The sequence below is a fragment of the Camelina sativa genome, chromosome 6, assembly GCF_000633955.1.
Source record: "Camelina sativa cultivar DH55 chromosome 6, Cs, whole genome shotgun sequence".
Taxonomy (NCBI): domain Eukaryota; kingdom Viridiplantae; phylum Streptophyta; class Magnoliopsida; order Brassicales; family Brassicaceae; genus Camelina; species Camelina sativa.
The window spans coordinates 13,277,902-13,305,300 of record NC_025690.1 but is presented as its reverse complement, the minus strand read 5'-3'; the positions used below and the strand labels follow the sequence as shown (position 1 = coordinate 13,305,300).

The 27,399-nt window shown below is 34.0% G+C and overlaps 3 protein-coding genes, 1 long non-coding RNA gene and 1 pseudogene across 4 annotated transcripts; 3 read left to right on the top strand and 2 right to left on the bottom strand.

Moving 5' to 3' along the window:
* Positions 2,851 to 4,058, top strand: LOC104699002 (annotated as a pseudogene).
* On the bottom strand, positions 6,820 to 9,364 carry LOC104699001. Its single transcript, XM_010414366.1, has 5 exons — positions 9,082 to 9,364; positions 7,656 to 8,597; positions 7,476 to 7,571; positions 7,109 to 7,400; positions 6,820 to 7,051 (listed from the first exon to the last, which is right to left on the bottom strand). Exons 1-5 carry the CDS (start codon positions 9,362 to 9,364, stop codon positions 6,820 to 6,822), a joined length of 1,845 nt encoding a protein of 614 aa, XP_010412668.1.
* On the top strand, positions 10,553 to 11,650 carry LOC104699000 (putative F-box protein At2g19630). The gene has a single exon (XM_010414365.1). The coding sequence runs from the start codon at positions 10,553 to 10,555 to the stop codon at positions 11,648 to 11,650; it is 1,098 nt and encodes a 365-aa protein (XP_010412667.1).
* LOC104791172 lies at positions 15,902 to 17,693 on the bottom strand. The gene is made up of 4 exons (XR_768880.2): positions 17,494 to 17,693; positions 17,020 to 17,086; positions 16,543 to 16,613; positions 15,902 to 16,281 (listed from the first exon to the last, which is right to left on the bottom strand). It is a non-coding gene; the product is annotated as an uncharacterized LOC104791172 (long non-coding RNA).
* LOC104698999 (probable pre-mRNA-splicing factor ATP-dependent RNA helicase DEAH3) lies at positions 26,068 to 27,033 on the top strand. Its single transcript, XM_010414364.1, has one exon. The coding sequence runs from the start codon at positions 26,095 to 26,097 to the stop codon at positions 27,031 to 27,033; it is 939 nt and encodes a 312-aa protein (XP_010412666.1). The 5' UTR covers positions 26,068 to 26,094.

Below are 27,399 nucleotides of genomic sequence, written 5' to 3'. Positions count from 1 at the left end.
TTTTTTTTTTTTTTTTTTTTTGCATGAGCTATCCACTTATATCTACTAGTATATTGAACAAAGGACTTGATCCATACGTCCGTCCGTTTGAAGAACCTGGTAAAACCTGCCAGCATGTAAGTGTAACGAAAATTATTCTCAGATCTCATGATCCACAAGCCCATCGTATCGCATTATATACAATGAAGGTTGGAAGAAGAAAAGTCACGATAACACTTTATTATTCCTTGAAAGGACTTCTCAGGAAGAAGAATCATTACCTTTAAGGATGTAATAAATAAAGTTGCTTGTTTACATGTCTTTGGTGTTGTTCTAAAGACGGCATGTTATGTTAACTTGTAGATGTGACTATATAATGCAAATAACAAAATCAATAGAGCATTATTAAACCTTGTGAGACAAATTAAAGATGGAAACTGAAAACTGAAATATACTCGCAAAAGCTCATAGATCTTCACTAAAACAAAATCTAAACCTTAAACCGTTAATTTGTAAACATTAAATTTTGAACCCAAATTCATGAGCATCCACAATGATGGTCTCTCTCCAAGTCTCTCAAAAGAGAGAGAGGAGAATGGATTCTCATAAGAGAATCCCTGAGAATTGTTTAGTACTTTCTGGAATGTTCACCTAGACCAACTACCAGTCCTAGGAAAATTTAGAAACTATGGCATAAACTTATATGATATTCTGTCATACAATACTACTATATCACTTTGGACCTGAAATCTTCCATATATTTCAATTTCAATTTCTTGCCAGAGTTGGTGTGGGGATCTCAATGGGTTTAACCATATCCCGACAAAGTTTTGATACACAATCTTTATTCTCGGCAATCCCAAATGATCTCTTAATTGAGATAGTCTCGAGATTGCATGTGGAAGACGTAGCGAGGTTCCGTTACGTGTGGAAGCAATGGGCTTCAGTTCTAAGCCGTCGCCTCACCAACTCCTCAGACTAGTAGTTCTCGTCTCTTTTTACTTTCCATCGCAAGGTAAGTGGTTTTTCTTCTCGACACCTCAGCCTCAAAATCATGACAAGAACTCGTCTCTTTTGACACTCGAATATCACAAGTGTTTCCCCACCAAAGGTGTTTCCTCTGGGATTTAGGTTGATATATAATAGAAATAAGGATTTCATGATATGTAACTGATACTAGGATTTTTGTGTCTCTATCCTAGTAGGTTCAATTAACCTTATGCATTGTAGTACTTAAGGTGTCAATCCAAATGGGATTATGCTAATCACAAAAGAGGCAATCAAGATAGTACAAGTTAAGCCAATTCAGAAATGAGGTGGATTCTATCAACCTAATGAAACGGAAATGTAAAATGCAAAATGTAAAGTACTTAAACAGAAACTAAATGCAAGATAAATAAATGAAAGCAGTGCAGAATATATAAAGAAGCAAGAGTAGCAAAAAAGCAGTAAATAAACAGGATGAAAACTAAATTAAACAGGAAATAAACAAGAACAAACTAGAACAGAACAATGCATAAACAAGAAATTAAACTGGAGCTCGACCTAACACTCGATCGAGCATGGTATGAACCAAGGTCGAGTGCATGGTCGAGTGATGCAAAATAGAATATTAAATTTTAAACTGAAAGCAGAAGCAATAAAGCAGAACAAGACAAGTAATTAAATGCAAGAAACAGAAGCAAATAGATCCTAAGAATGAGAATTATTGGTTGGTATTAAACTTAATCTATCTAGGTTTCTTAACAAACTTCAATCAACATGAGGTATCTCTAGACAATGATTTTAATAACTCACTAATCCACTCTCATGACAGAAGTGATAAAATTACAGTAACATCCTAACCCAATTCTCATTGGTGAAACCATACTGAACAGACATTAAGAACCAGACCATTATTTGTCAAAAACATCTAAAGTTCATATTAATTGGAAAATATTGGATTAAAGGCAGTGGTGGTGCCTCATACAGCTAAAAAGAAAGTAACAATTTTATTGGCATACTAACCAGGTTGATATGATCACCATCGATCAAAATAAATATCAAGCATATCATAACTCTGTTTTTTCGGTCCTATTTACATCATCACAAAAATTTGATATAATCCTGTCAGGTCAGTTAACTATACAAAAAAAATAGTATACATAAAAAGAAAATTGTACAAATTATTACAAATAGTATAAATAGAAATAAATTCTATATCAAATTTTTCTGTGATGAGTTGGATTCAAAGTTTATTAAATTGTAATATTTATGCAAGATACATATATATATATATATATATATATGTAAGATTTATAAAAATTTAAAATATATTTCAAGGAGCTAAAACTACAGTATGATTGGGTGGTAATATATATTAATGAAAACTGTTACCAAATTACAGATAATAATTTATATGTTTGTATGCCAAATTTGATGTCATATATAAGTTGGATCAACATTTATTAAATTTGATACTTTTGCAAGATACTCAGAAATATATATATATATATATATATATATATATATATAAAAGATTTCATTTCCTAAAATATATATATAAAGGTGCAAAAGCAACAGTATATTTGGGTGGTAATATATATAAAAATAAAATTATCACCTAAATATAGCTAATAATCTCTATATACCTGATAATAAGGTTACTGCAAAAGGAAATAAAAGAAAAGAAGATAAGATAAAAATAGTGTTAGCTAGAAGAAGTAAAACAAAAAATCAAAAGGTGGCAGTCGTGTCAGTCAAGTGGACCTGTAAGGGTTTCATTTAGTTTGTAAAATCTTGGACGACCATATATAAAATATAGGTTGTTGTTGTGTTTGTCTATCGGTACTCAATACTTAAAAGGATTTCATTTCATTGTTTTTTCATCCAATGTCCGCCAAGAGAAAACGAAAGGAGCACGTCTCCAAAGATGAGGCTCACCTAACCAAATCTTCAACGGACAGGTTAGGAGAAAACTCTGGGACGCTGCCAATTGATGTCATGGTCGAAATACTCTCCAGACTGCCAGCTGCCAAATCCGTCGCGAGGGCTCGTTGCGTGTCAAAGAACTGGAATGCTCTTCTCCGCAACCCATATTACACCAACAAGTTCATGACGAGGTCTTCTGCTCGGACACGTCTCCTTTTCACTTTTCAAGTTGAGGGTAAGTGGTCTTTCTTCTCTTCACCTGAGTACGTGATTTCAGACAACAATTCAAACCTTGTAGTTGTCGAGAGTCATATGGGTGTCCCTAAAGATTACACCTCGCGAGTTTGTGTCCCTGTTTGTGGATTGCTGTGTACAAAAGATGAACGGTTGTAAGTGGTAGGAAGGATGCAAGGATGATGATATGTAACCCTAGCACAGGACAGTTCAAATCCTTACCCAAAGTGAGATCGAGGAGGGGTCAGGTTATAACCTATCTTGGGTATGATCCAATCGGAATACAATATAAGGTTTTGTGCATGACAATTTGTGAACGGCCATTTTCGTCTAAAGCGGAAGAATATCAAGTTCTCACACTAGGAATGGGCAAACTGAAATGGAGAATGATTGAATGTCCTGTAGACCATTACCCTTATCCTAGGGAGATTTGCATCGAAGGGATATTATATTACATAGCTACTGATCGTGAGTCTAGAAAAGATATGATAGTTTGCTTTAATGTTAAGCAGGAGACGTTCAGCTTTATTAAGAACAAAGTGTTTGGGTTTCCGACAACTTTAATAAACTACAAGGGAAAATTAGGAGGAATTTGTAGTAGTCCAAGATTATTTATGGATGGAAGAGTTCAAAGCTTTGAGTTCTGGGTTATAGATGACACTGAAGAACATACATGGTCAAGGCATATTCACATATTGCCGCCTATGTGGAAGGAGCTAGTTGCAGAGACTAAAGTTTACATTGTTGGGATGGTTAATGGAACAAGTGAAGTTGTGTTTTCTCCACTTGTCTTGTCCAATCCGTTCTACATTTTTCACTTGGATATGGAGAGGAACTTTATTAAAAGAGTTGGAATTCAAGGCCTCGGATCTCATAAAGGTCAAAGCATTTACACCTTCTTAAACCATGTCGAAAATGTGAATCTTATTATGTAATGTTAATTTAAATTTCGTAAGACCAGTGCTTTTATATATTTTCCTTCTAATTTATTTCATAAGTACAATATCATGGACTCTTAAGACAGTCTATGCTTTATCAGTGTTGTTTCCCACTGATCAGTTATTATGACTATGTTATAAGTACTTTGATGTACCTTCATCTTTGTTTGGTTACTCTGTCACTGTGTCCATCAGTCCATGCATGCTCTTGTTTACATTAAACAACACTAGCTAGCTTGGAGCATTATTGTTCTACTTAGTTTTATCTGTTGTTTTGACTTTAAACACTATCTATCGGGAATCAAACCCTGCTACTTTACATTTTCCTCCACACACCGAAGCCTCCCTTTCAAAATGGGCATATATTATGCTCCACATGTCTCGGTTAACAGTATTCAAACCTTTTTTATCATGAGCAACCCACTTTGTATCTTCGTGATATCTACTATATGTTGACCAAAGAATTTAATCCAATGTGCGGTTGAACTTGAACCGTTTTAAGAACTTGGTATACCTGCGAGCATGTAACAAAGATGATTCTCACGATCCTCAAACCCATCGCATTATACACAGTGACAGTGAAGTAGAAGGTGATTAGTCATCACGATAACACTTTATTTTATATTCTCACGAATCATTACCTTTATAGATGTAATAAATAAAGCTGCTTCTTTACTTGTCGTTGGTATTGTTCCAAATATGGCATGTTATGTTAACAGGTAGATGTGTCGGTGTTGGACTATAAATATACAATAACAAAATGACTAGAACAGAATTTAACTTTGTGAGACAGATTAAATATATGGAAACTGAAAATTGAAAGATAATAGGGCATAAACATCTCAACTACATATACGTGTTACTCTCTTCAATTAAATCTAGGGATCATTTGCTCTCCACTGCAAGTTCTCTTCAGAAGTGTGGAAATACCTCTTACGTCTAGGCATACCTCATTTCACCTTCGTGAACTGGTTGATTTTTTGTAATTGGCTGACTTCATCATTCACTTCTGGTAAAACAATTAAAATCATCAACAAAATAGTGATCCGGAAGATAGCAGCTCAAGCCACAGTGTACCACACTTATGGAAGCAGTGAAAGAATGTTCTTCACAACCACCTAGTACTGTCTCACAAAGCCACTTTCAAGCTGATTGACAAAGAGACCCAAAATTTTATCTCTGCGCATAAACAAAGGAAGCATTTTGGCAACTTAATGCAACTTTGGATTAGATGATTTTTGTTTTTTTTTTTTGAATGTAATGTTAAATTATATTCAAAAGAAAGCTCTTGTACAACTAGTGCATCAGTGTTTTAAAAGTTGACAAAACAAAGGATACAAAACTCAACTTCTAGATTCTAGCCATATGACTAATGTATCGTCATAACGCCGATCCCTCATGAGACCTATCGCCAGAACTTGATCTCTAATCTCTTGATCGATTTGCTTAATAAGGCAAGAAGCAGGAGATGGTTGATCGCAATGCTTCCTCCGATTCCTCTCATGCCACAGTGCATAAACCGTCGCCTGTAGAACAGAGCGGGCTAGATAACAAACCTTTCGATCCTGCCATTTGCTACATGCTGCAGTGACCACCGAATTCCACCTTGTTGAAAAGCGAGATTTGTAGATGTTTCTTGCAGAAGCTTGCCAGACCTCAGAACAAAAGGTACACGAGAAAAACAAGCGGTCGTGAGACTCCGTTGCGGTGTTGCAGAGAACACATTCCCCTGAATCTGCCCGGGACCATTGTGCTATACAGTCACCCGTAGAGAGTTTGTTGCGCACAACCAGCCAAGTGCAGAAAGAATGTTTCAGTGTGGAATGGGTGAACCAAATGCAGTGATGCCAGCTCACTTCATCAGCCATTGAGCGAATTTGATCCCATGTTTCTTGTGAGGAGAATCGCAGAGAGAACGTATTATTCTTACCCTTCCAAAGGACAACATCCTCTCTATAGTTACTGCGGTCTCGAGCAGTGGAGAGTTCTGCGTCTATTTGTGTCAAAAGTTGCAGGCGGTGTCGACGTCGACGATGTAAACCCCACGCATTCGCGACCATCATATGTTTACTAATCCCCATTGCAACGATTCCACTTTCTCCTGCTACATCCACCAGACGACCCATAGTTGACCAATTATCAAACCAAAAAGAGGTATGGAGACCATTGTTCACCTAGGTTTTACAGAGGTTTGCCGCAACTGGCCAGAGTTTGAGCAACTTCCTCCACGTCCAAGAACCAACAGTGGTGGACTGCGGCACACACCAAAAATTCTCGCGTTTGAGTAGTGTGTTTGATATCCATTTGACCCACAACGACTCCCCCCCTCCCCGGACACAATACGCCAGATCAACTTCAATCTACAAACATCATTCATTTCTTTTAGCGACCGTAACCCCAAACCTCCTTCAGTTTTTGGTTTGCAGACATCATCTGAGGAAAATTTGGCCTTGTGATGGTTTAATTCCGGACCGGACCATAGGAAAGCTGAGCACAGTTTGTCAATCTTATGAAGGCACTGCCGTGGAAGGCTAAAAGCTGATAACCAAAAGTTGCAGAGACTCCATATCACCGAATGTATCATATTTAGTCGTCCTGCAAAGGATAGAAAGCGAGCTGTCCATGAGCCAATTTTTGTCTTTATCTGCTCAATAAGAGGCGAGAAATCAGAAGCAGTGAGACGCTTAGTTACCAATGGTAAGCCTAGATATCTCACTGGAAGCTGGCCAACCTCAAACCTGAAACTGCCTTTGATCTCTTAGCATTCAACATCAGACAGACCTCCCAAATATATTGTAGATTTCTCCATGCTTATCTTCAGACATGAACGCCTAGCAAAACTGTCAAAAACCTCGACAATGCCTTTTGTAGACCTCACTTTGCCGTCAGATAAGATCATAAGATCATCAGCAAAACTCATGTGGGTGAGTCCAAGATTCTGACTGTGTGGATGATAACCAAATTTTCCTCCAGCCTCCTTATCCAACATTCTAGATAACACATCCATCACAATTATAAACAAAAAAGGGGAGAGAGAACGGCCTTGCCTTAATCCCCTGTAACTGTTAAAAAAACCTGCAAGCTCCCCATTAACTTGAACCGAGAAGGGTGCTGTTGTTATACAAAGCATAAGCCAATGAATGAATTCATGTGGGAGATCCAAAGCAGCGAGAACATTACGAAGGAAGGCCCATTGCACAAAATCGAAAGCTTTAGAGATATCAATTTTTATGGCACACCAATGGGAAATTGAGTCTTTATGATAGTCCTTGACGAGTTCGGCAGCAAGGAGGACATTCTCAATCAGTAGTCTATCCTTGACAAAAGCCGACTGATTCCCTGAAATGAATTTAGGTAGGAGCAACTTCAGTCTATTGGCTAAGATTTTTGAGATCACTTTATAAATCACATTACAGCATGAAATCGGTCTGTAGTCTTTCATTTCCCGGGCCTCCACCCTCTTAGGAATAAGAGCAAGAATATTTGAATTAGCACCTTTGGGAAGAAAACCTTAAGTGAAGAAAGATTGCACTGCAATCACAAACTCAACCTTAATTATATCCCATGCCGCCGTAAAAAACTCTAAGGTAAAACCATCAGGCACCGGTGATTTATCATATGGCATAGAGAACATAACATTTTTTATCTCCTCCGCTGTGACTGGTCGAGTGAGCCTGTACTTATCTTCTGAAGCAAAACGGAAAACCAGCAAATCCTGTAACTCCGCGACCGTTGCACTCTCAAAGTCTGATGGAATGTGTTGAAGAAAGTCTTTAAAATCGCGTTCTGCTTCACTCTTAATCCCCTCGACATCAGAGAGAGTACTACCATCAGGTCTCTGAATCTCCCGAATCATATTGTGTGATTGCCTAGCCTGAACTGCTCGATGAAAGGTTTTGTTATTCTGATCACCAACCTGCAGCCAATGGAGCTTTGCTTTCTTCTTCAAATACTTCTCCTCTAGGCCTGCAACAAAACTCCAACAGTCATACGCCATTTTTTCTTCTGCCATCGCACTTGCAGAGGGGTTTAATAGGTTCAAGGCTTGCTTCTCACAAAGAGTAGCATACGCCTCCCTAGTTTTGACGACAAAATTTTCTAGTGTACCCCGAGCTAGAGAACGGAGCTTCGGCTTAAGTGCCTTGAGCTTCTTAGTAAATCGAAAAAGCGAGGAAGTACACAAGTGAATGGCTTCAGTACTCTCCCAAAACTCCTCCAACAACGGTTTAAAACCAGGCATATGTACCATAGCATTCAAAAACTTAAAAGGCTTGCGTCGGTGATGAACTCCAGCTGGACTAACAATGTTAATTCGACATCGAGAGTGATCAGAACACCCTCCTGCTTCAAAAACATTATAGGAATTTGGATAAGTAGCGAGCCATACCTCATTCCCCAAGACCCGATCCAACTTCTTGGAAATCATATCATTATCCCTCTTGTTGCACCAGGTAAATCGTGGACCTTGAGAAGCCAAATCTACTAATGAACAATAGTTCATCACCGATTGGAAATCTCGCATACCCTCGGTGATTCCTGGACCCACAACACCACGAAAATGCTCATCAACAGCCAAAGTCTCATTAAAGTCACCAAAAATAATTCAAGGTTTGTCTCTCATAGATGGAGAGTCCTGATGATTACGCAGATCATCCCACAGGACTTTCCTCTCCTCCACTAGATTAGAGGCATAAAAAAACGAGCAAAAAAACTCCACCTCCTCCCCCTCCATTTTTACCAAACAAGTAATGAGTTGGCTACTCTTATAAACCGGCGTAAGCCGCACATTGTGTCTCCAAACCACCCAAAGACGACCCCGAGCATGGTACTCATAGTTAGTCAATAGTGACCAATCCCTGAACAACTTTGCACCTAACCATTGTGCCTTACGTTCCTTTACCCTTGTTTCTATAAGACATCCGAATTGAAACTGCTGATCCTGCACCCATTTCTTATAACGGAATGTTTAGAAGTTCGATTTAAACCGCGAACATTCCAAAAGAATCCAGACATTAATTACGTTTGGAGGGGCCCTTCTTACTCCGATCCCTAGGTGGCTGAGTAGAAGGGTTCGAAATGACTTTATGAGCTGTTTTTGAACCACGAAGTAGAGAGGGACGCAACTGTGGGAGAGAAGACGCCACTAACTGCTCCACATGTTGTGGATTATGTTCCACATGAGGCGGAACAGTGTCACCAGATGGGTTGTTATCCACAGATTCCTGATCACTTAGTGCAGAAAAAGCATTCGATAAGAGAGAAGCACTAGTACTACTTGTATATGTAGTTGAGATGTTTATCATTGATGTTTATGCCCTAGTATCCAATGATAATTGTGAAAACACGTCAATCACACATCAATGATAATTGTGAAATCATCTAAAACAGAACAAAATCCATATTGAAGCGGTCGTGTTTAGAAATCTCGATTTAACTTTTTGATTCATTTTTCAGTTGTATATACTATATTGAATAAAATACAACATTTGTGATTTCTTGGATTTTAATTAAGATGTCATTGTGTTGATGTGCAGTGCGAAAAAGTATTTCATAAAATTGGTATAATATTTTATATTTTAAAAATATAAGCAATGTTGTATCATATTTTTAAAATATATCTGTCATTATTAAACGATTTAGAAATGCATATATTTAATTTTAGTTTTATGAATAAAATTAAGTTTTATAATTATTTTAAATATATTGTTGTTTCCTAAGGTTTATGAAACAATAAATAGATTTGTTAAATAATTTCATTAAATAATTTTGAAAATACTGTTTTGTTATTTTATAAAATAATATAAAATTTTATTTTGGTTAGTTATTAAAGTAATTAAAATACAATGGCATTTTTTGTAATATGCCACATGATAGTAGGGTTAAACTTTAATTAACAACATTTTTTAAATAAAATTTTATTTTGTTAGTTATTTAATTAATTAAAATGCAATGGTATTTTTTTTTGTAATATGCAGCATTATAGTAGGGTTAAACTTCAACAACATTGCTTAAATAAGTATATAGAGATATAAAAAAAAATGCAAAGAGAAACGATACCCAAATATTAAATTAAATCTAGGCCATGAAATTTTATTTCCATCAAGTAATCATCTTATAATATAATATATTCTTAATAAATTGATTGCTTTAAATAAATATTAGTTGGATTAATTTAATTTACAATAATTGTCACTATAATTTTATTTTGATTTAGTAATTAACTTATATGATCATTTATGTTAGTCAATATACCACTTTCTCTGAACCTAAAATCTTCCTTAAATCATTAAAAAAAAAATTATCTCCACATGACAAATTAACTTATATGATCATTTATGTTAGTCAATATACCACTTACTCTAAGCCTTTTTTTATTCCTTTTTTATCTTGGATATCTTTCCACATTATTTCAGTTTCTTGCCCACTATTTTTTTTCTCCTCAAGATCTAGAGGCTAGAGTGTCAGAGTCGATGTGGAGTGTCTGAATCTCAATGGGTTTAACCATATCCCGACGAAGTAAAACACCATCTTTCTTCTCGCCTATCCCAAATGATATCTTGCTTGAGATAGTCTCTAGATTGTCAGTGGAAGACTTAGCGAGGTGTCGTTGCGTGTCGAAGCAATGGGCTTCAGTTCTCAGACGTCGCCTAACCAACTCCTCGACTAGTCCTCGTCTCTTGTTCACCTTCCATCTCAACGATAAGTGGGTCTTCTTCTCGGCACCCCAGCTTCAAAATCCAGACCAGAAATCGTCTCTTTTAACAGCCGAATATCACATGTGTTTCCCCACCAAAAACTGTTCCTTTGGCATTTGTCCACCTGTCCGCGGGCTGATATGTAATAGAGATAGGGGTTTCATGGTATGTAACCCTAGCACAGGAGAGTACAAAACCTTACCCAATCCAACATGGATGAAGGCTGAAATGAGAACCCTTTTTGGGTTTGATCCAGTCGCAAAACAATACAAGGTATTGTGCGTGCACGTATATAGAAACCCCTCTATTCAGAAAGCTAAGGTTCTAACATTAGGTACAGGTATACTGTCATGGAGAAAGATTACATGTTCCCGACCTCATAATCCTATAGGGCGTTTTGGGATTTGCATAAGTGGAGTTTTGTATTATGAAGCTCTTAGGAGAAGTAGGTTTCAAAATTTCATGATAGTTTGCTTTGTCTTGAGCTCTGAGAAGTTCGAGTTTATTAGTCCACCACCTACGAAGGAACTATGGCATATGCATCTGATCAATTACAAGGGTAAATTAGGTGCGCTTGATCCGATGCTAGTTTTTGGTACAACTGAAAGTATTGAGTTGTGGGTTTTAGATGACGCCGATGAAGGGAGATGGTCGAGGCATATCTACGTATTCCCGCCTATTTGGAAGAATTTAGTTGCGACAGAGGCCATTTTTCGTGTTGATGGGATGAATCGTAATGGTGACATTGTGTTGTCTTCATATAGTCCTTCCGATCCTTTCTACGTTTTCATCTACAATGTGGAGAGGAATACAGTCACAAAATTTACAATCCAAGGGTTTGGATCTCGTAAGGGTTCAGGGATTTCCACCTTTATAGACCATATATGTAACTGATTAAGAACTTCATAAGACTTCACAAATACCGTCCTTATCTCTTCATGGAGTTGTCGATTATATTGTTCAGTTTTATTTTGTTGTTTTTTTTTTTTGGGGTTTTTGTCAACATTGGATGATTAATTATTTTATGTTTTGTTTGGTATTGTTAAGATTTAAGACAGTCGTCACTCCTTTTGACTTTTTCCTGTTCCATCATCATAACATTTTTTTATCTTATTAATTTACAAATGATGACAATCGATCAATTTTAACTACATGTAACACATATGATGAACATCTATACGAAAGACATGTAATTCTCTTCGCAACCCTTAAAATCTCTCTAAACAAACACATACAATACTTCGGTGAGCCATCTTTTTTGGTCTGGTGTGAACAAACATTCTCCTTACCCGTTTTGACCCTTTTCCACCCATCTTTACATAATTTTATTTTATTTTTTTACTTGACAATATTTAATACTATCTTGATACAATAGTTGACACACATGCATCAAGATCTTATACATATTATGTTAATTGAAATCCATACTTTTAATTAATAAATGTACTTATACTTCAAAGTTTTTGGATATGATAGGAGTATTTTGTTTTTCATCTTCAGAGTAGATATGACAAGATTTATCATCCATACTATGTACACATATTTAACTTTAATTTATAAATAGCACCTACAAACACTTACTTACACATCTTAAAATCCTATTAGACATTATTTCAATGTCTGGCCTGTATATACAACTCGTGGAAGAGTACGTACTAGAGCCTAAACCGGTACCGTGTTTCTCAATGGGGTTCACCTTCACATAATCTTCCTTTCCGGAGATACCAATTACCAAATGATCTTGTCTCTGAGATTCTCTCGAGAGTGCCTGCCAAATCCATGGCCAGATTCCGTTGCGTGTCGAAGCGATTAATGGGCTTCAATCCTCAGCCTTCCATATTTCACCGAGCTTTACCTCACAACCTCCTCGGCTCGTCCACGTCATCTGTTTACCTTACATGTTGACGGTAGGTGGCTCTTCTTCACATCAACTCAGCCTTTAAATCTAGACGAGAACTCGTCTCCATCTTTACTTGTCGATCGTCACATGTGTTTCCAATGTTCCATTGAGTATTTTTGAGGTTTGTCCTCCTGTCTGTGGATTGCTATGTAACAGAGATACAAATATGATGATATGTAACCCTAGCACAGGAAAGTACATAACCTTACCCTATACGACAAGTAATGAGAGCACCGAAATGAAGAAAACCTTTTGGGTATGATCAGATCGTTGAAATACAGCATAAAGTGTTGTGTGTATCAGCAGATTCTCGGAAGCATCAAGTTCTGAAATTAGAAAATGGAGGAAGATTATTACGGAGAATGGTTGAATGTTCCATTTCTCATGATCCTCATTCCTCAATGTGTTTGGATATGCATCAATGGGCTTTTATTTTATAAAGCTATGGGACATCGGTCAATTATAGTTTGTTTTGAGGTTTGGTCTGAAAATTACAAGTTTATTAGTATTGATAATTAGAAACTAGAAAAAAAAAAGAAACAACCGTGAGTATAACCAATCATCTGTCTCATTTGCGGGTCAATTTGGTATCGTTGACAAAATCCATCAAGCACTCTTGAGATAATGTATTTTTAGCTATCTCGATAAATTGAATCTCCTTTAGGTCATCAACTAGGAGGGGATCGGGTCTCTTTCCGATTCGGATTAATGGGTCAGGTATATTCAGACTCTGATATCAAGTAGATACTTGAAAGATTTGGCGAAAAACTATTTATTATGTGTTACTAATCCCAAGGATTTGATACAATATATATATATAAATATGTTTAACCTGATTAGAATAGGAGATTTTTAGATAAACAGTAAATATTTTAAGGAGGGTGTATTCAACTTAATTAACATTTTGGGTTGTTCAAAAAAAAGAATTAACATTTTAAGTGATTTGTGTAAAATTTACAAGGAACAATTGCAAAACTAGACCCCTACTTTGAGTCAATTGCAAAACTAACAACCTCTTTTTCTCTTTCCAACATTCGTCATTTTCTCCCAATTAAATTCTTCTGTGTTTATTGTTTACAAAAATGCTATTATTTTTGATTTATTTGAATTTCTTGTGAAAATGTTTATTACATTCATATCCTCATCTTTTTTTTTAATTTACGGTTGTGCAACGGCCATCAATTTTCCAACAACCATGAACAACCAAATTTGAAGCTCTTAAAGCTTCAACAACCTGAATTTGTAAGCTTAAATAACACTCAATGCTATGAGAACTTCATTTTCTTCCATCTCCTCTCCATTTTAATCCAAGAAAATTTGCAAGTGCATTCATCTTGTTATATATCATGATTCTTGGATAGTGATTAAATTGGTGCTGGGTTTCTTCCGTGGTGACTAAAGACGACGTCCTCGGTGCTTGACATTGCAAAATAACCACCGATAAGGTTATTTTCCGGTATATTTCGTGATTTTTCTTGATTTTTTTGCGAAATTAGACTTCATTTGTTAGTCTAACCGTCATAATAACATGTAAAGTCTACTATGTGGTCAATTTTGCAATTAAAAATTTATCGAGTTTCGAGCCCGTAGACTGAAATTTCAGTCTCCTTAATTTCATTTGAAAATAAAAAAAAATATGGTTCAGACTGCATTATTATATTTCTAACGGATACTTCGTTTACATGCTACTAAAGTGTATTTTTGCAATTGACCATATTATTGACTTTTTAGTCCAGACCGAAGTCTTCGCATGAAAAAAGGTAGTAGACTTCTATAGTGGTTATTTTTGAAGTTGACCAAAATATAAAAGTATTGACCGTAATATTATTTATATAAAATTACCTAGTTGGCTGCAAAAGAAGTCTACTAGTTAAAAAATTAAAATGTTGGTCAACCCCAAAACTGACCATGGCAGACTGCAAACGAAGTCAACATTCCCGGAGACTTCGTACGTAGTCTAATTGGCGAAAGTCAAACTTGGTCAATTGAAAAACTAACCACAACGAAGTTTACTTTTTCTATTTGACGGATAGATGAAGTCTACTTGTTAGTTAGAAGTCTACTACAAAGTCAATGGTTTGGTCAATTGCAAAAATAACCAGACTAGACTGTAATCGAATTTAACTTGTTAAAACTTTCCAAGAAGTTTACTCTGTTATATGTTTTTAATTGCAAAACTGACCAAAAAAATTACAAAGGAAGACAACAAAAGAAGTCAACTATCCTAGTAGCCTTCATACAGTGTCTGCTTTATTAAATTGTAATTGCAAAAATAGACCACACAAAATAGACTTCAAGGGAAGTATCTTCATAAAGGCTAGTTTATGTCTACAATGTTGACATCAACATGAAGTTGTCATAATTTGAAAACCAATTTATTGCAAATTGGTGAATAATTTTCAAGATTTTCTTGTTGTATCCTTTCATATATGTTATGTACTTGCTTCTATATGTTTTTGACATGATTATATATTATACATATGGAGAAATCAAGTTTTTGGTTTTCTTAGACAGTTAGGTCATTAACTTAGACTTATTTTGGAAGTCAATGTGTTGGAATTCTGTGTGAAGTCTGTATAATTGAAAAAGTCTTTCATCGTCTTTTTTTTTTTTTCTTTCTGCGTTCTTATCTCTTTTTCAACTCTACAAGAAGCGATTATTGGTTGGTTTGTTTGGTTTTGTTTGTATTTGGAAGAGAAAAAGAAAAAAACTTTTTATCACATTTTGTGGGAAGAAGGTGAAGATAGGGTAAGGCATTGTTGACTGACGTAAACAATAATAGTCAATATACTTTCATTAAATACGTTTAGCAAGTGGCTAAGCACTACTTTTACATAGCATTAAGTACAAAGAACTAAAAACGTTGAACATAGGTGCTCCTTATAGCGAGTTCATAGCTGCTAGAGGTATTTTTCCGTTGTTCATGAGTTTGGATCAGAGGTTACCGTTCTACGACAATGTTTTTGATCTTATTCATGCTTCTAGTGGATTGGATTTAGCGGGTGGTAGTAAGCCTGAGAAGTCAAAGTTATACAAACTCGAGTTCACAAGAAAAGTAAGTTGGTCAAGACCAATTTTGATCTCAGGTTTCAGGTTTTGTGTTCATTTACAAATCTAATGACTAACACAATGATGCCATTCAGATTTTTAAGTTCAAATCTTCCACCAGTCGACAATTATGCAGATTTTGATTTCTATGCAATTCGAATTGTAACAAAAGCATGTTTTGGTATACACAGGAGAGGTTGTAAAACCACATATTTTTATTAAGACAACCCGAGAACGGCTTCGGAGGCAAACAAACAGAAATGGAAATAATACAATCTTAAGACCATGTGCAAAATATGAGGTTAGAAAAGAAACTTGACTTCTTTTCTCTCATTAGAGACTCTCTAAACGATAAATAAAGAAACATGTCTTTGGAGACAAAAAAAAAAAAGGGATTTCACCATTTCATCCCTTTCAAGATTAATGCTTCTTATCCCGAGAAAAGCTGATTTTCACGGGATTAGTTCACGACGTCGAGAACAAGCTTACAGGATTTGAGTACTGACCATTTCAGTCTCCTGTAATATGCAGCTTGAAGCAGAGCCAAAGACAGTAAAAATATCCATTTGAAACCCATCTGCACACACATAGAACCAACGTTGTCGTTAACAGAAACCTAAGAGTTGGATCACCAAATTTTGTGGGTTCCCTCTGGGGGTTGGTTTAGACTTTAGAGCCAAACATTACAGTTTTGAATACAAAGAAACAACATGCGCTAGAACATATAAGTCAAGTTCAAGACTCATAATAGCAAACTAGTATCTAGAATGGGTTACTGTTGGTCTGGGATTAGCAGTCCAATGAAAAAAATTGGCTACTAAATGCATAGTGCCCTTACTCTTTTGATGAGGGCTAAAGGTTTCATCTTGAGTCTAATCTCTTCTGCTTCCTTGATGTACCGAAGCTGAGCTGCATTTATCCAAAGGGTATATGAGTTTATGTATGATGAAAGAACAAACTTTTCAAGAACCCAAAAAAGAAGACAAAAGCTATTCAGTGATGTAGAAACATCAACAATCTCTCAAAGTTCTTTCATCTCTACAAGGTTTTAGAATGTGACTCTTAAACAACTTTGATGTCAACAGCTTCTTCAAGTGTAGAAGTCCTCAATCCATAAAAGAGTAAAATCCAAGTGATATAATCAAATTCGAGAATTGAAGTGATACAGAAGCGTAATTCACTAAATCTAGTCCAGAAATCTAAAGAACTATTCAACAAGATTAAAACTTTTTGTTGTTGTGAACAGATCTGAGAAAGACCCATGACAAGATGATCCATCAAGCACCAAACTTTGATCGTAATCCAGAGAAGTTACCAATTTCCTCTCTTCCATTTCTGGTTCAGCTGCCCAGGACAAGAATGATATTTACATCTTTACCCATCTGCATCACATTTAAACAGAGAAAAATTAAAGAGGTCAAATATGATAAAGCTATATGGTCTGTAATTCTTTTCTTAAGCAGAGAAAAAAATCTTTTATAAATCAATTAACCAGATCGAGGTTTCAAATCGAGATCAAGATAATCATATTAACAAACAGAGGGAGCAAGAGTCTTGAGTATCTCAATGAAATCCTTCTTGCCAAACAAAACTCAAAAGATGAGTCCAACAAAAAAAAAAAAAACAAAGCTCTCACAATCATTAATACACTAAGGAGCAAAAGCTTACAAGTTACAATCTTATAGATCGCAAAATTTCAATTAGGGATCGGAGTACCAATAGCTTATTGTAAGGCAAGATTTCAAAAAGAGAGACATAGGATAAGACAAAGAAAAGAATAAGACATTACCCGTCTAAAACTCGAGATTAGGGTTTGGACATCTAAAAGACTGATCTCTACACTATGTTTGACAGAGAGAAAAGCGGTAGATGACGAATACGAAGAAGAAAGGTGATTATGATGATGATTTGATGAGGGACAGAGAATTTTTCGGATTTATAATTTGTTATGGCCGGAGAGAGAGAGGCAGAAGGTGGAAGTGGAAGAAATGAAAGTTATTAGGGTTAGGGTTAGTGAAAATTAGGTATATATAACTCGGTTAATTAAAACTGATTGGTTATGCCTCGAACCGAACCGAACCGGTAACCGAATTACCAAAATAATTTTGCCGATCGGTTTGTTGATCCTCTCACAGATGCTGCCGAAAACCGAACATCTCGGTTTAATCGGTTCGGTTCTCTCTGACCGAACGTCCAAGAATTAATAGTTGATGGCATAACAAAGTCAACCACCAATAGTCTATAGAGAAGTCTACTTAATCAAACCCTAAATCAAATAATTTTAACCTAATCAGTCTTTCCTTCCTTAATTTGACTTGTTTATATGTAAATATATTTTATTTCAATGCAGCAAGTCTATGTGGTTATTATTTGGTCAATAGGTTTATTAAATTATGTTTTATAATTTTTTTAATTAAAATTTAAACTATAATTAAGGAGTAGACATATTGTTATGTCTTCTAGTTGACGTTAATTTGCAATCGACCTTAAAGAAATATATTGCAGACTTCTTCCGGGTTACATCTGTCATTTCGGCTTCTGTTTTTTTGTTTGGTCGTAAAAGAGTCAACTGTAATTTCAGTACCCTTAGTGGTTATGTTTCTCAAATATCGAATATGGAGTCTACTATTGCTTCCAAGACCAAATAAAGGTATACAAAATGCAATTGCCCCAATTTACAAATCCTATGTCATTTAATTTTAGAGTTTAAAAATTCTATTAAAATCTGTTGTTATTGAACTAATGATTTAAAAATCTACTTTAAAATCTACTTTATTCAAAACAGTTTGTGGATTTGGATTTTAATAACTTTTAGGAATTCTGGAGGATTTGAGAGAATTTGTTTAGTTAAAAATACAGAAATTCAAATCTCATGGTTTTAGGTGTTTGAAATTTTTTTACAAGAAATCATATCAACTTCTATAAAATTTATCAAAATTCCAAATTTTCTAAATCTCATAAAATCCTCCAAAATCATGGCTTCAATACACCCATCTAAATCACTTAATATTCTAAGTGATTTTAGTTTTCATAAGATTTTAAATGATTGTAATGATTTTAGGAAAGTTTATATGATTTATTGTTAAAAAATTTCAAATCCCACATAAAACATTGAGATTTGAATTTCTGTATTTTAAATAACAATGAATCTTAAAATAGTTTTTAAATCATCAATTCAATAACATTAGATTTTAAAATAGATTTTTAAACTATCATTTCAATAACATGGATTTTAATAGAATTTTTAAAATTCATGACTGAATAACATATGATTTGTAAATTTTACTTAAATCATTTAAAATGTCAAGTTGAATATACCCCTCCCCCCTAATCCTTATCAAACAGTAGTTTTTTAGAACATTACTTGGTTTGGACTTCACAGGTTCATTTCGTAAACGGATTTTGATTGTCGATAATAGTTGGTCCAAAAGATACACATCTTGCTTCTCAAGATTCTTCTAATAGGTACCCATATATTAAATCTAGGCCTTGAAATTCTATTTCCATCAAATAATCTTATTATATAATACTCTGTCCGTTTCATAATATATGATGTTTAGAGAAGTATTTTTGTTTCATAATATAAGATATTTCCAACTTTCTATGCAACTTTTAGATTAATTTATATTTTATATTATGGAGTCTTGTATATGATTGGTTAACTTTTTTTAAAGTAGTTATTTATTAATATACATGTTTTAACTAAAACATCCTATATTTTGAAACGGAGGGAGTATATTTTAATTAATTGCTAAGTTTTGCTTTAAACAAATATTTTTTATTTAATTTACGATAATTGTCACTCTAATTTTGTTTTGATTTAGTAATTTACTTACTACAGTAAAACTTCCATAAATTATTACTCGGTAAATTAATAATCTCTATAAATTAATATTTTTTCCTGGTCCAAAATTGAGCCAGTGTAATATTGGACACAATTTGATAATATAATAAGATAATAACTTTTTTGAAAATCCTTTGTTAATTTATGGTCTCATCAATAATATAAATTAATAATTATATAAACTTATCAAAATATATGTATATATATACACATTAACTTTTAATAGATTTCATTTCTAATATTTTTACTACTACAAAATATTTTTTACTACTACAAAATATTTCAGTGTTATCATTAAAGCATGATAATTGTTATTTATCTTGTCATTGATTCTATAAAAATATTAGTTATAATGATTAAATCTTATTTTAAATTCTTTTGGATGAATTTTTTACCAAATTAAAAAATTCTCTCTATAATTTAATAGATAAAAATTATTACTTTATATGATCATCTATGTTAGTCACTAGTCAATAGGTATTATTATATTATGATTACTTTGGATTTGGACCTCAAATCTTCCACAAATGTTTTAGCTAAAAGCGCTAATAGTAAGAAATATATACTTTTAAAAAGTTTAACCAATTATAAACAGAATTGAACAAAATAAATAATAAAAAATATCAAATTAATTTAAAAATTGTTAGAAAGTTGAAAACATATTATATTATAAAACAAACAAAAACTTCCAAAACATCTTATATTATGAAACGAGGAAGTATATAGAAACAATCATTTAAAAAGTATAAATATGTGAAATAACGGTTTTACGCAGGTAATATATTTAATACTATATACATTTAAACAAATTACTTTGGAGCATGATCAAGTGTTTAATCCAGTTATCTTTAATTAAGAGCACACTTTGATAAAGAATTAAAGAGAAATAAAATTGTATGAATTACAAAAAGAAAATTGGTGGCTGGGGGAATGAATATATGTAAACTCTTTCTCGTGTAGTATTTTATTTTCTCTTATTTCCCCTTTTAAAGCAAAAGATATATATGTAAACATATCTGCTTTATGCCTGCGCCTTTTTATCTAGGGTGTGGGAGATTTTGACTAGGCAACTGATCCAAGCTCGTTACACCACAAACTTTTTGGATATCATCGCACTTGTTTGAGACTCCACTTACACGTCGTCAACTCGGTTCATCTTGCAGTATATATGTTCTGCAAGCTTCTGCTCACTCGATTTGGTTCGAACGAAACTGCAGGCTACACGGTGTAATCCCAAAGTCTCATGAACAACTTGCCAAGCTCATTGATGATTTGATCGTATCCGCAACAGGTTGTGCTCCATCAAGAGTCATGGTAGCCCGAACCTTGACGATGGACTGCGTATTTGGTTAAGTACTAGAGCTTAAGTCCTCCGTTTCAAAACTCTCAAACTTTTTCCACTCTTATTTCAGCATTAGGTCCTACTCTAAATTGCATATACTGTAAATAATGTTTTTTTGGGTTGAATAAATTTAACATTCTTTCAAAAAAGAAAAAAGCATATACTATATCTCTATCCAATCCTTGTCGATGACTTACTACATTACAATAGCATTTTGTTTGAACTTAGTCGCTGAACAGATAATAACTTGATATATATAACCCGGCGATGGACATAGCGGCTAAACCACCATTAATATTGTTAATGAGTACTTTGCAATTCCTTTTAAAATAAACCTCTAACCCAGCTTTGTTGTATTGACTTTTGGCTTCTGCTTCTAGTAGTGAACTCTTTTCGAGTTTATGATTAGGGAGAGTTACTTGAATGACAATATCTTAAACTGATTTATCTCTTTTGCAAAGTACCATTAATTTGTNTTTTTTTTTTTTTTTTTTTTTTTTTTGTCAACATTATTTTTTTTTGTCTTATTTTCCCCCTTTGCTTTTTTCTTAAAAAGCCTTACATAAACTAGGGGAGAACGTTTACCTTCACTAATCGACACCATTCTCTAGTTTACCTTCACTAATCGTTATACTCTGTTTAGTTGGTAATATTTTGAGGGAGAACGTTTCCTTAAACACAAGCAACCCATAGCCCCTAGGCAAATATAGGCATTCATTCGTTGGCAATGTAAAGAGTTAAAGACCATAATGAAACTTGTTAAACAAACACGTTAAGATACAAAAAAATATATTCATAGTGGTATAGCACGCCCACTAATAAAAGGGGTTTTTCTTTTCAACCACAATCAAGTTTCAACCACACATGTGCCTCTTATATTAAAAAATAATTTGTTTTTTTTTTCATTGAAATTAAGCTAATATTTATTTAGTAAACACTTTACACAAAGGGTCTAAAAATCCAAGACATAGGGTCAAAACAATCAGAATGATTGTCTACATCCTAATTTAGCCAAGTTACGACTTACTACATCAGAATGTTTTGTATGAACAAGTCGAATGTCTTTGAACTTAGGGCTTGACTGGTTCAAACGCAGCGCTTACGGTTGCGATTGTGAGAGATTGCGTAAGTGGGTGGTTACGGTTACAAGCATTATTTAGCGTTTTGAGTGACTGGTTTAGCGTTCTAATATAGGTGCGTTTGCGCGAGTTTTACGACTGGTTGACCAGCGGGTGCAATAGCGGTTAAAACATAATAAATGTAATATATAATTATATAAATGTTTGAATACACCAAAAAAATTATTAAACTTGATTTAAATTAAAATTCATTTAAAATACTAAATAATTATTCAAAAAACAAATGAATTTCATATTGAAATACTTATTACTTTATGCATTAGGCTTTTTACTAAAACTTTAATCAAGTAATTTGATAAATGATAAAACATATGTTTTAGATCGTAGATCTTCTTTCTTAAATCTCACACACTCAATAATTTCCATGGGGCAGTAGTTGCATAGGTAGAAATGATCAAACGAGAGTTGAGAAGAGTCGCTAGTGATTTGTTTTTATATTTTTTTTCAAATAATCTTATTTTCTTAAATTTCTGATGAAATGTTATATTTATTTAGATTTTTATGAACTTACATGCGATGTACCATTAAATTTACATCAAAAATTTTGGGTTATTGTTAATTGAAATCTTATTTTCTTCCAATTTTTTATTTTTTAATATTCTCAATCGTATCCATACTTCATTTTCTTTCATTCTTGATGAATCAAATAGTTAGGTAAAATATATATTAAAAAAATATTTCATTATCATTGATTTGTTTCATGTTTAAAAAAAAAAATTCCAACCGCAATCACCCGCAACCGCAAACGCTTGCAGGAAATAGCTTTTGGAATTCAGTCGTTTGAAGCGGTTGGAAACGATTTGGAGCGATTATAAGCGGTTTGTGTGATTGGTACCAGTTGCTAGCAATCGCTACCACCCACAAATGCAGCGTTTGTGGGAGGTAGCGGGAGAACCAGTCAACACCTTAATGACCTAGTTAATAATAGATATATAATATTTTATTATATTAAGTTGTGTTTTCAAAGTTAGTCATTAACAGGATTATGACACATGTCAAGTATACTGATGAGATGTTGACATGTGTCAAAAACTATTATTTTTCAAAACAGCTAATTAAGAAAATAACATTAAATCTACATAAAATTTGCATGTTTATATCTTAAAAAAAATTCAAATCAAAAAGGAAAATTAACAAAACTAATATATTTTCCATTATACACTAATTATATTATACACTTTTCTTAATTAGATTTTGACATGGATAAATAAAAAAAATAATTCATTAAGCATGCATATTATTATTAATCAATAAATAGTGAATAACAAATTTTAAGAAAATAACATAAGTTATGTTAAAAGAATTATTATTTTTGAAACGTAATAGAACACTTAATTAAGAAAATAACATTATTTCTACATAAAATTATGTTTGTAAAGTGACATTAGTACAGTGACCATTGGTAAGTCCAATTGTAGAAGGCACCATCATGCCAGGGATCGAGTCCTGCTCTCTACGAATGTAGGGATTTGGCTAATGGGCCGGCCTATTGGATTTTTTATATGTTTATATCGAAAGGTTTGATCTTTGATTTTTTGTCCGATATAATTTTGTCGATATATTGCGTAGGTCTTTGATTAGTGCGGATTCTTCAATGGAAGCTGTCAAATGCAATGAAATGGAATCGAAGTATATAAATCCCGCTAATTTAATCGAGGATGGAGAAAATGATGGAGGTTCCAAAAGTGATTCTACAGTTAGTAATATTATAAGTTTGGAAGATTAATCGGTGATTGATGTTTCTGGTCAAAATTTAGAGTTTTCTCTTCTGAATAATGTTGATGATTCCGGTACTGAAACAAGAGCTGCTTGATCGAGTAATTGAAAAGCGATTTTCAAATTTGGGAAGTTAGAATGGTAAACCGTTTCAAAATTGGTTTCAAACCGGATTTACGTGGTTTTCTATCAGATTTGGTACAATGCAATACTTCTAAGGAGTAAATAGGTCATCGATCCTTAACATGTTTATGACATATGTCATGTTTTGGATTGTTTATAAAGTTTCTATTTTATATATTTGAATTATCTAAGATTTATATATACCATCGTGATTATAATTTTTTTTTTTAATTATGTTATATTTACTTTTTCTCAGTTTCTCAACTTTTATTAGGTTGGTCATAAAATCATTATAAGAGAGTAGATAATTTTCACCGGTTGTTCATCCAAAATATCTTTGGAGTAAAAACAAATTTATGGTTAAAGAAATTATGTCACAAAACAATTTTAGTAATTATAAGAACTATAATTATGCCAAAATGAAAGTAAAGCAACATAAAATTTGTTTAATTTGTTCAGAAGATATTTTATAGATGGTGATAAAGAGCATACTTTAACAATAAAATAATTTTGGGTGTAAGAACATATTTTTAATGGTAAATCATAGAGTAAAATTGTACATGCTTACTAATTAGATGTTGTTTTAATGAACTCTTTGCATTTAAAATATTTTGTTAATAAGTTGTGTAAAGTTTTGAAAATTTGACAATAATAATATTTGTAATGATGAGTATTTGGCAAAATTTTGGTGGGATATAATTTAGTTTTATATTATTGTAATAATTGTTATAATATATTAAAAATATATAAACATAAATAATTGTATGAAGGTAAATACAAATATGATTTTTTCTCTAACTAAATTTATTTATTTATTTAATTCATGAAATTAAGTTTCTTATTATATTTTCAAAAAATTGTTTAAAATTTAAGATTTATTTTTTAAATCCGCAGATCATGCGGGCCCTTATCTAGTATCTTAATAAAACCCGGTAGTCGACACATTCAATGAACTATCATTAATATTTGTTGATGATTCGCAATCACATACAAAATAACACATGAGTGAAACTTTCTAATCCAGCTTTGTCGTATTAATGCTTAAAGTTTTGAGATGTGCAATACCTTTATTTCAGAAACCACCATCTCGATTTTAATTAACTAAAACCCAAATTTTGTAAGATTTGTATGCTGAAAAGGAAAACATGTTACTGTTTAAAGACTATCATATTAAAAACTTAAAATGACAATCAAGAAAAACAAACAGAAAGACACTTTTTGTAAAACAAAGACAATATCATTGCCTAATGATTTAATTGTTTAATTTTAATATTTTGACTATAAGAAACCAAATATTTTGACTATAAGAAACCAAATTACGAAATATGATGTAATGAGTTGGATTCAAAATTTATTATTTAGCAATTATATATAGCTAATAATCTATATATATTAATAATAAGAAAAAGGTTGCTGCAAAAGGAAATTAAAGAAAAGAAGATAAATACATATCACCAAAAGGTGGCAGGTACCTTTAAGGTATCATTGTAAAATCTTGGAAGACCATATATATCATCCTCAAGTTGTGTTTGATATCGGTACTCAATACTCGAAAAGGTTTCATTTCCTTTTAATTTATGCAATGTCCACCAAGAAAAAACGAAAGGAGCACGTCTCCAAAAATGAGGCTCACCTAGCCATATCATCAACGGATGGGTTACGAGAAAACTATGGTAAGCTGCCAGTTGATCTCATGGTCGATATACTCTCCAGATTGCCTCTGAAATCCGTCGCGAGGTCTCGTTGTGTGTCAGCGAATTGGAATTCTCTTTTATGACATATGTCATTTGCATCCAGATATTGCATCTGGTTCACCAAAGGAACATGACCAAGGCTCTCACAATCATTATTAATACACTAAAGAACAAAAGCTTACAAGTTACAATCTTATAGATCTCAAAATTTCAATTAGGGATCGGAGTACCAATAGCTTATTGTAAGGCAAAATCTCAAAAAGAGAGACATAGGAGAAGACAAAGAAAAGAAGAAGACATTATTGTTCTTGGATGATAAATACTGGAGGAGGAGGTTTCCTAACTTGTTATTATTGTTTTTTATGTTTTGTTGAAGAGAATAATCAATTTTGAGCTTATGCAGAAAAGGAAAATCTCCAAATACTCTCGGAAAAGGAATATAGGTTTTTTTTTTTCTTGGGCTATAAATACTGGAGGAGGTTTCCTAACTTGTTATTATTGTTTTCTTTTGGTTTTGTTGAGGAGAATCGATATGGTGAACTCTGCGAGGTATTTCGAAATACAAGAGGAACGTAGGAACCTACCAGTATGGGTACACAAAGACGAGTTTCTCCAAGCTCTGAAGGAAAATCAGATGGTGATACTGGTGGGTGATACGGGCAGTGGTAAGACAACGCAAATCCCACAGTTCGTTTTAGAAGCTGTGGTCTATGAAAACCCTAATCCTGGTGGGACTGCGAGGTTGGTTGGGTGCACGCAGCCTCGTAGAGTTGCAGCGATGTCTGCGGCCCGCCGAGTTGCTGAAGAGATGGATGCAGTGATCGGTGAAGAAGTCGGTTACACAGTCCGTTTCGACGATTGCAGCAGCTCCAAAACCGTGCTCAAGTACCTGACCGATGGAATGCTTCTGAGAGAAGCACTGGTGGATCCGCTCTTATCAAAATACAAAGCCATCATTCTGGACGAGGCCCACGAAAGAAGTATAGCCACGGATTTGCTTTTTAGTATTCTTGAAAAAGCCTTGACTAGCCGGCCTGCTCTTAAGCTGGTTGTGATGAGTTCAACCCTATACGCCCACGAGCTCAGCCACTATTTTAGCGGTCATAATGTGCCTCTCATCGAAGTCCCAGGTAGGCTCCATCCAGTGGAGATCGTTTATACTCGAGATCCTGTGACGGACTATCTCGAGGCTGCTGTACGCAAAGTTATCCAGATTCACATGTGTGAGCCACCTGGTGATGTTCTTGTTTTCCTAACCGGGGAAGAAGAGATTGAAGATGCTTGCAGCAGGATCTTCCATAAGCTCGGAGATCAAGTCAAAGTCGTGCCACTGTATTCCTTCCTCCCGCCTGCCATGCAACAGAGGGTTTTCGATCCCACACCTCATCCCGTGAGAAAGATTGTCGTCTCCACCAACATTGCAAAGACTTCTCTACCCATCGACGGGATTGTTTACGTCGTTGAATGTTGACATTTTCACTTTGATTTTAAGTTTGTTTCTTTTCTTTCTTCACTCAAAGAACTCAATTTTCTTAGAACTCTCATTCATTCATCATTTTTCATGCTTTTACAACTTCACACACATTACATACTTATAGTAGATTTCTTTTACACTCATTCACTTAGACTCTAGACTTAGCAACTATTACATCATTATATCTAGACATTAGATTTCTGGACACAAGCAACCTTACCTTAGCTATTAGCCACTAACAATTCCAACAACTATTATCTACTCTAGTCTAACTAAGTTTTCATCAACTTCCTTAGTTAAACTAAGTAAACAACACAGACTCTTATTTTGGGCCTAACACTACTAATAGTCTAAAGAACACTA

Bases quoted from the DNA above. Each gene is read 5' to 3' on its own strand.
- LOC104699001 (XM_010414366.1), bottom strand. From the start codon at position 9,364: ATGATAAACATCTCAACTACATATACAAGTAGTACTAGTGCTTCTCTC. The intron at 7,401-7,475 runs GTAATGTGATTT...AATTCATTTCAG, and splicing joins CTACAGACCGATTTCATGCT to GGAATCAGTCGGCTTTTGTC. The intron at 7,052-7,108 runs GCAAGGCCGTTC...TGTGTTATCTAG, and splicing joins AACAGTTACAGGGGATTAAG to AATGTTGGATAAGGAGGCTG.
- LOC104699000 (XM_010414365.1), top strand. From the start codon at position 10,553: ATGGGTTTAACCATATCCCGACGAAGTAAAACACCATCTTTCTTCTCG.
- LOC104698999 (XM_010414364.1), top strand. From the start codon at position 26,095: ATGGTGAACTCTGCGAGGTATTTCGAAATACAAGAGGAACGTAGGAAC.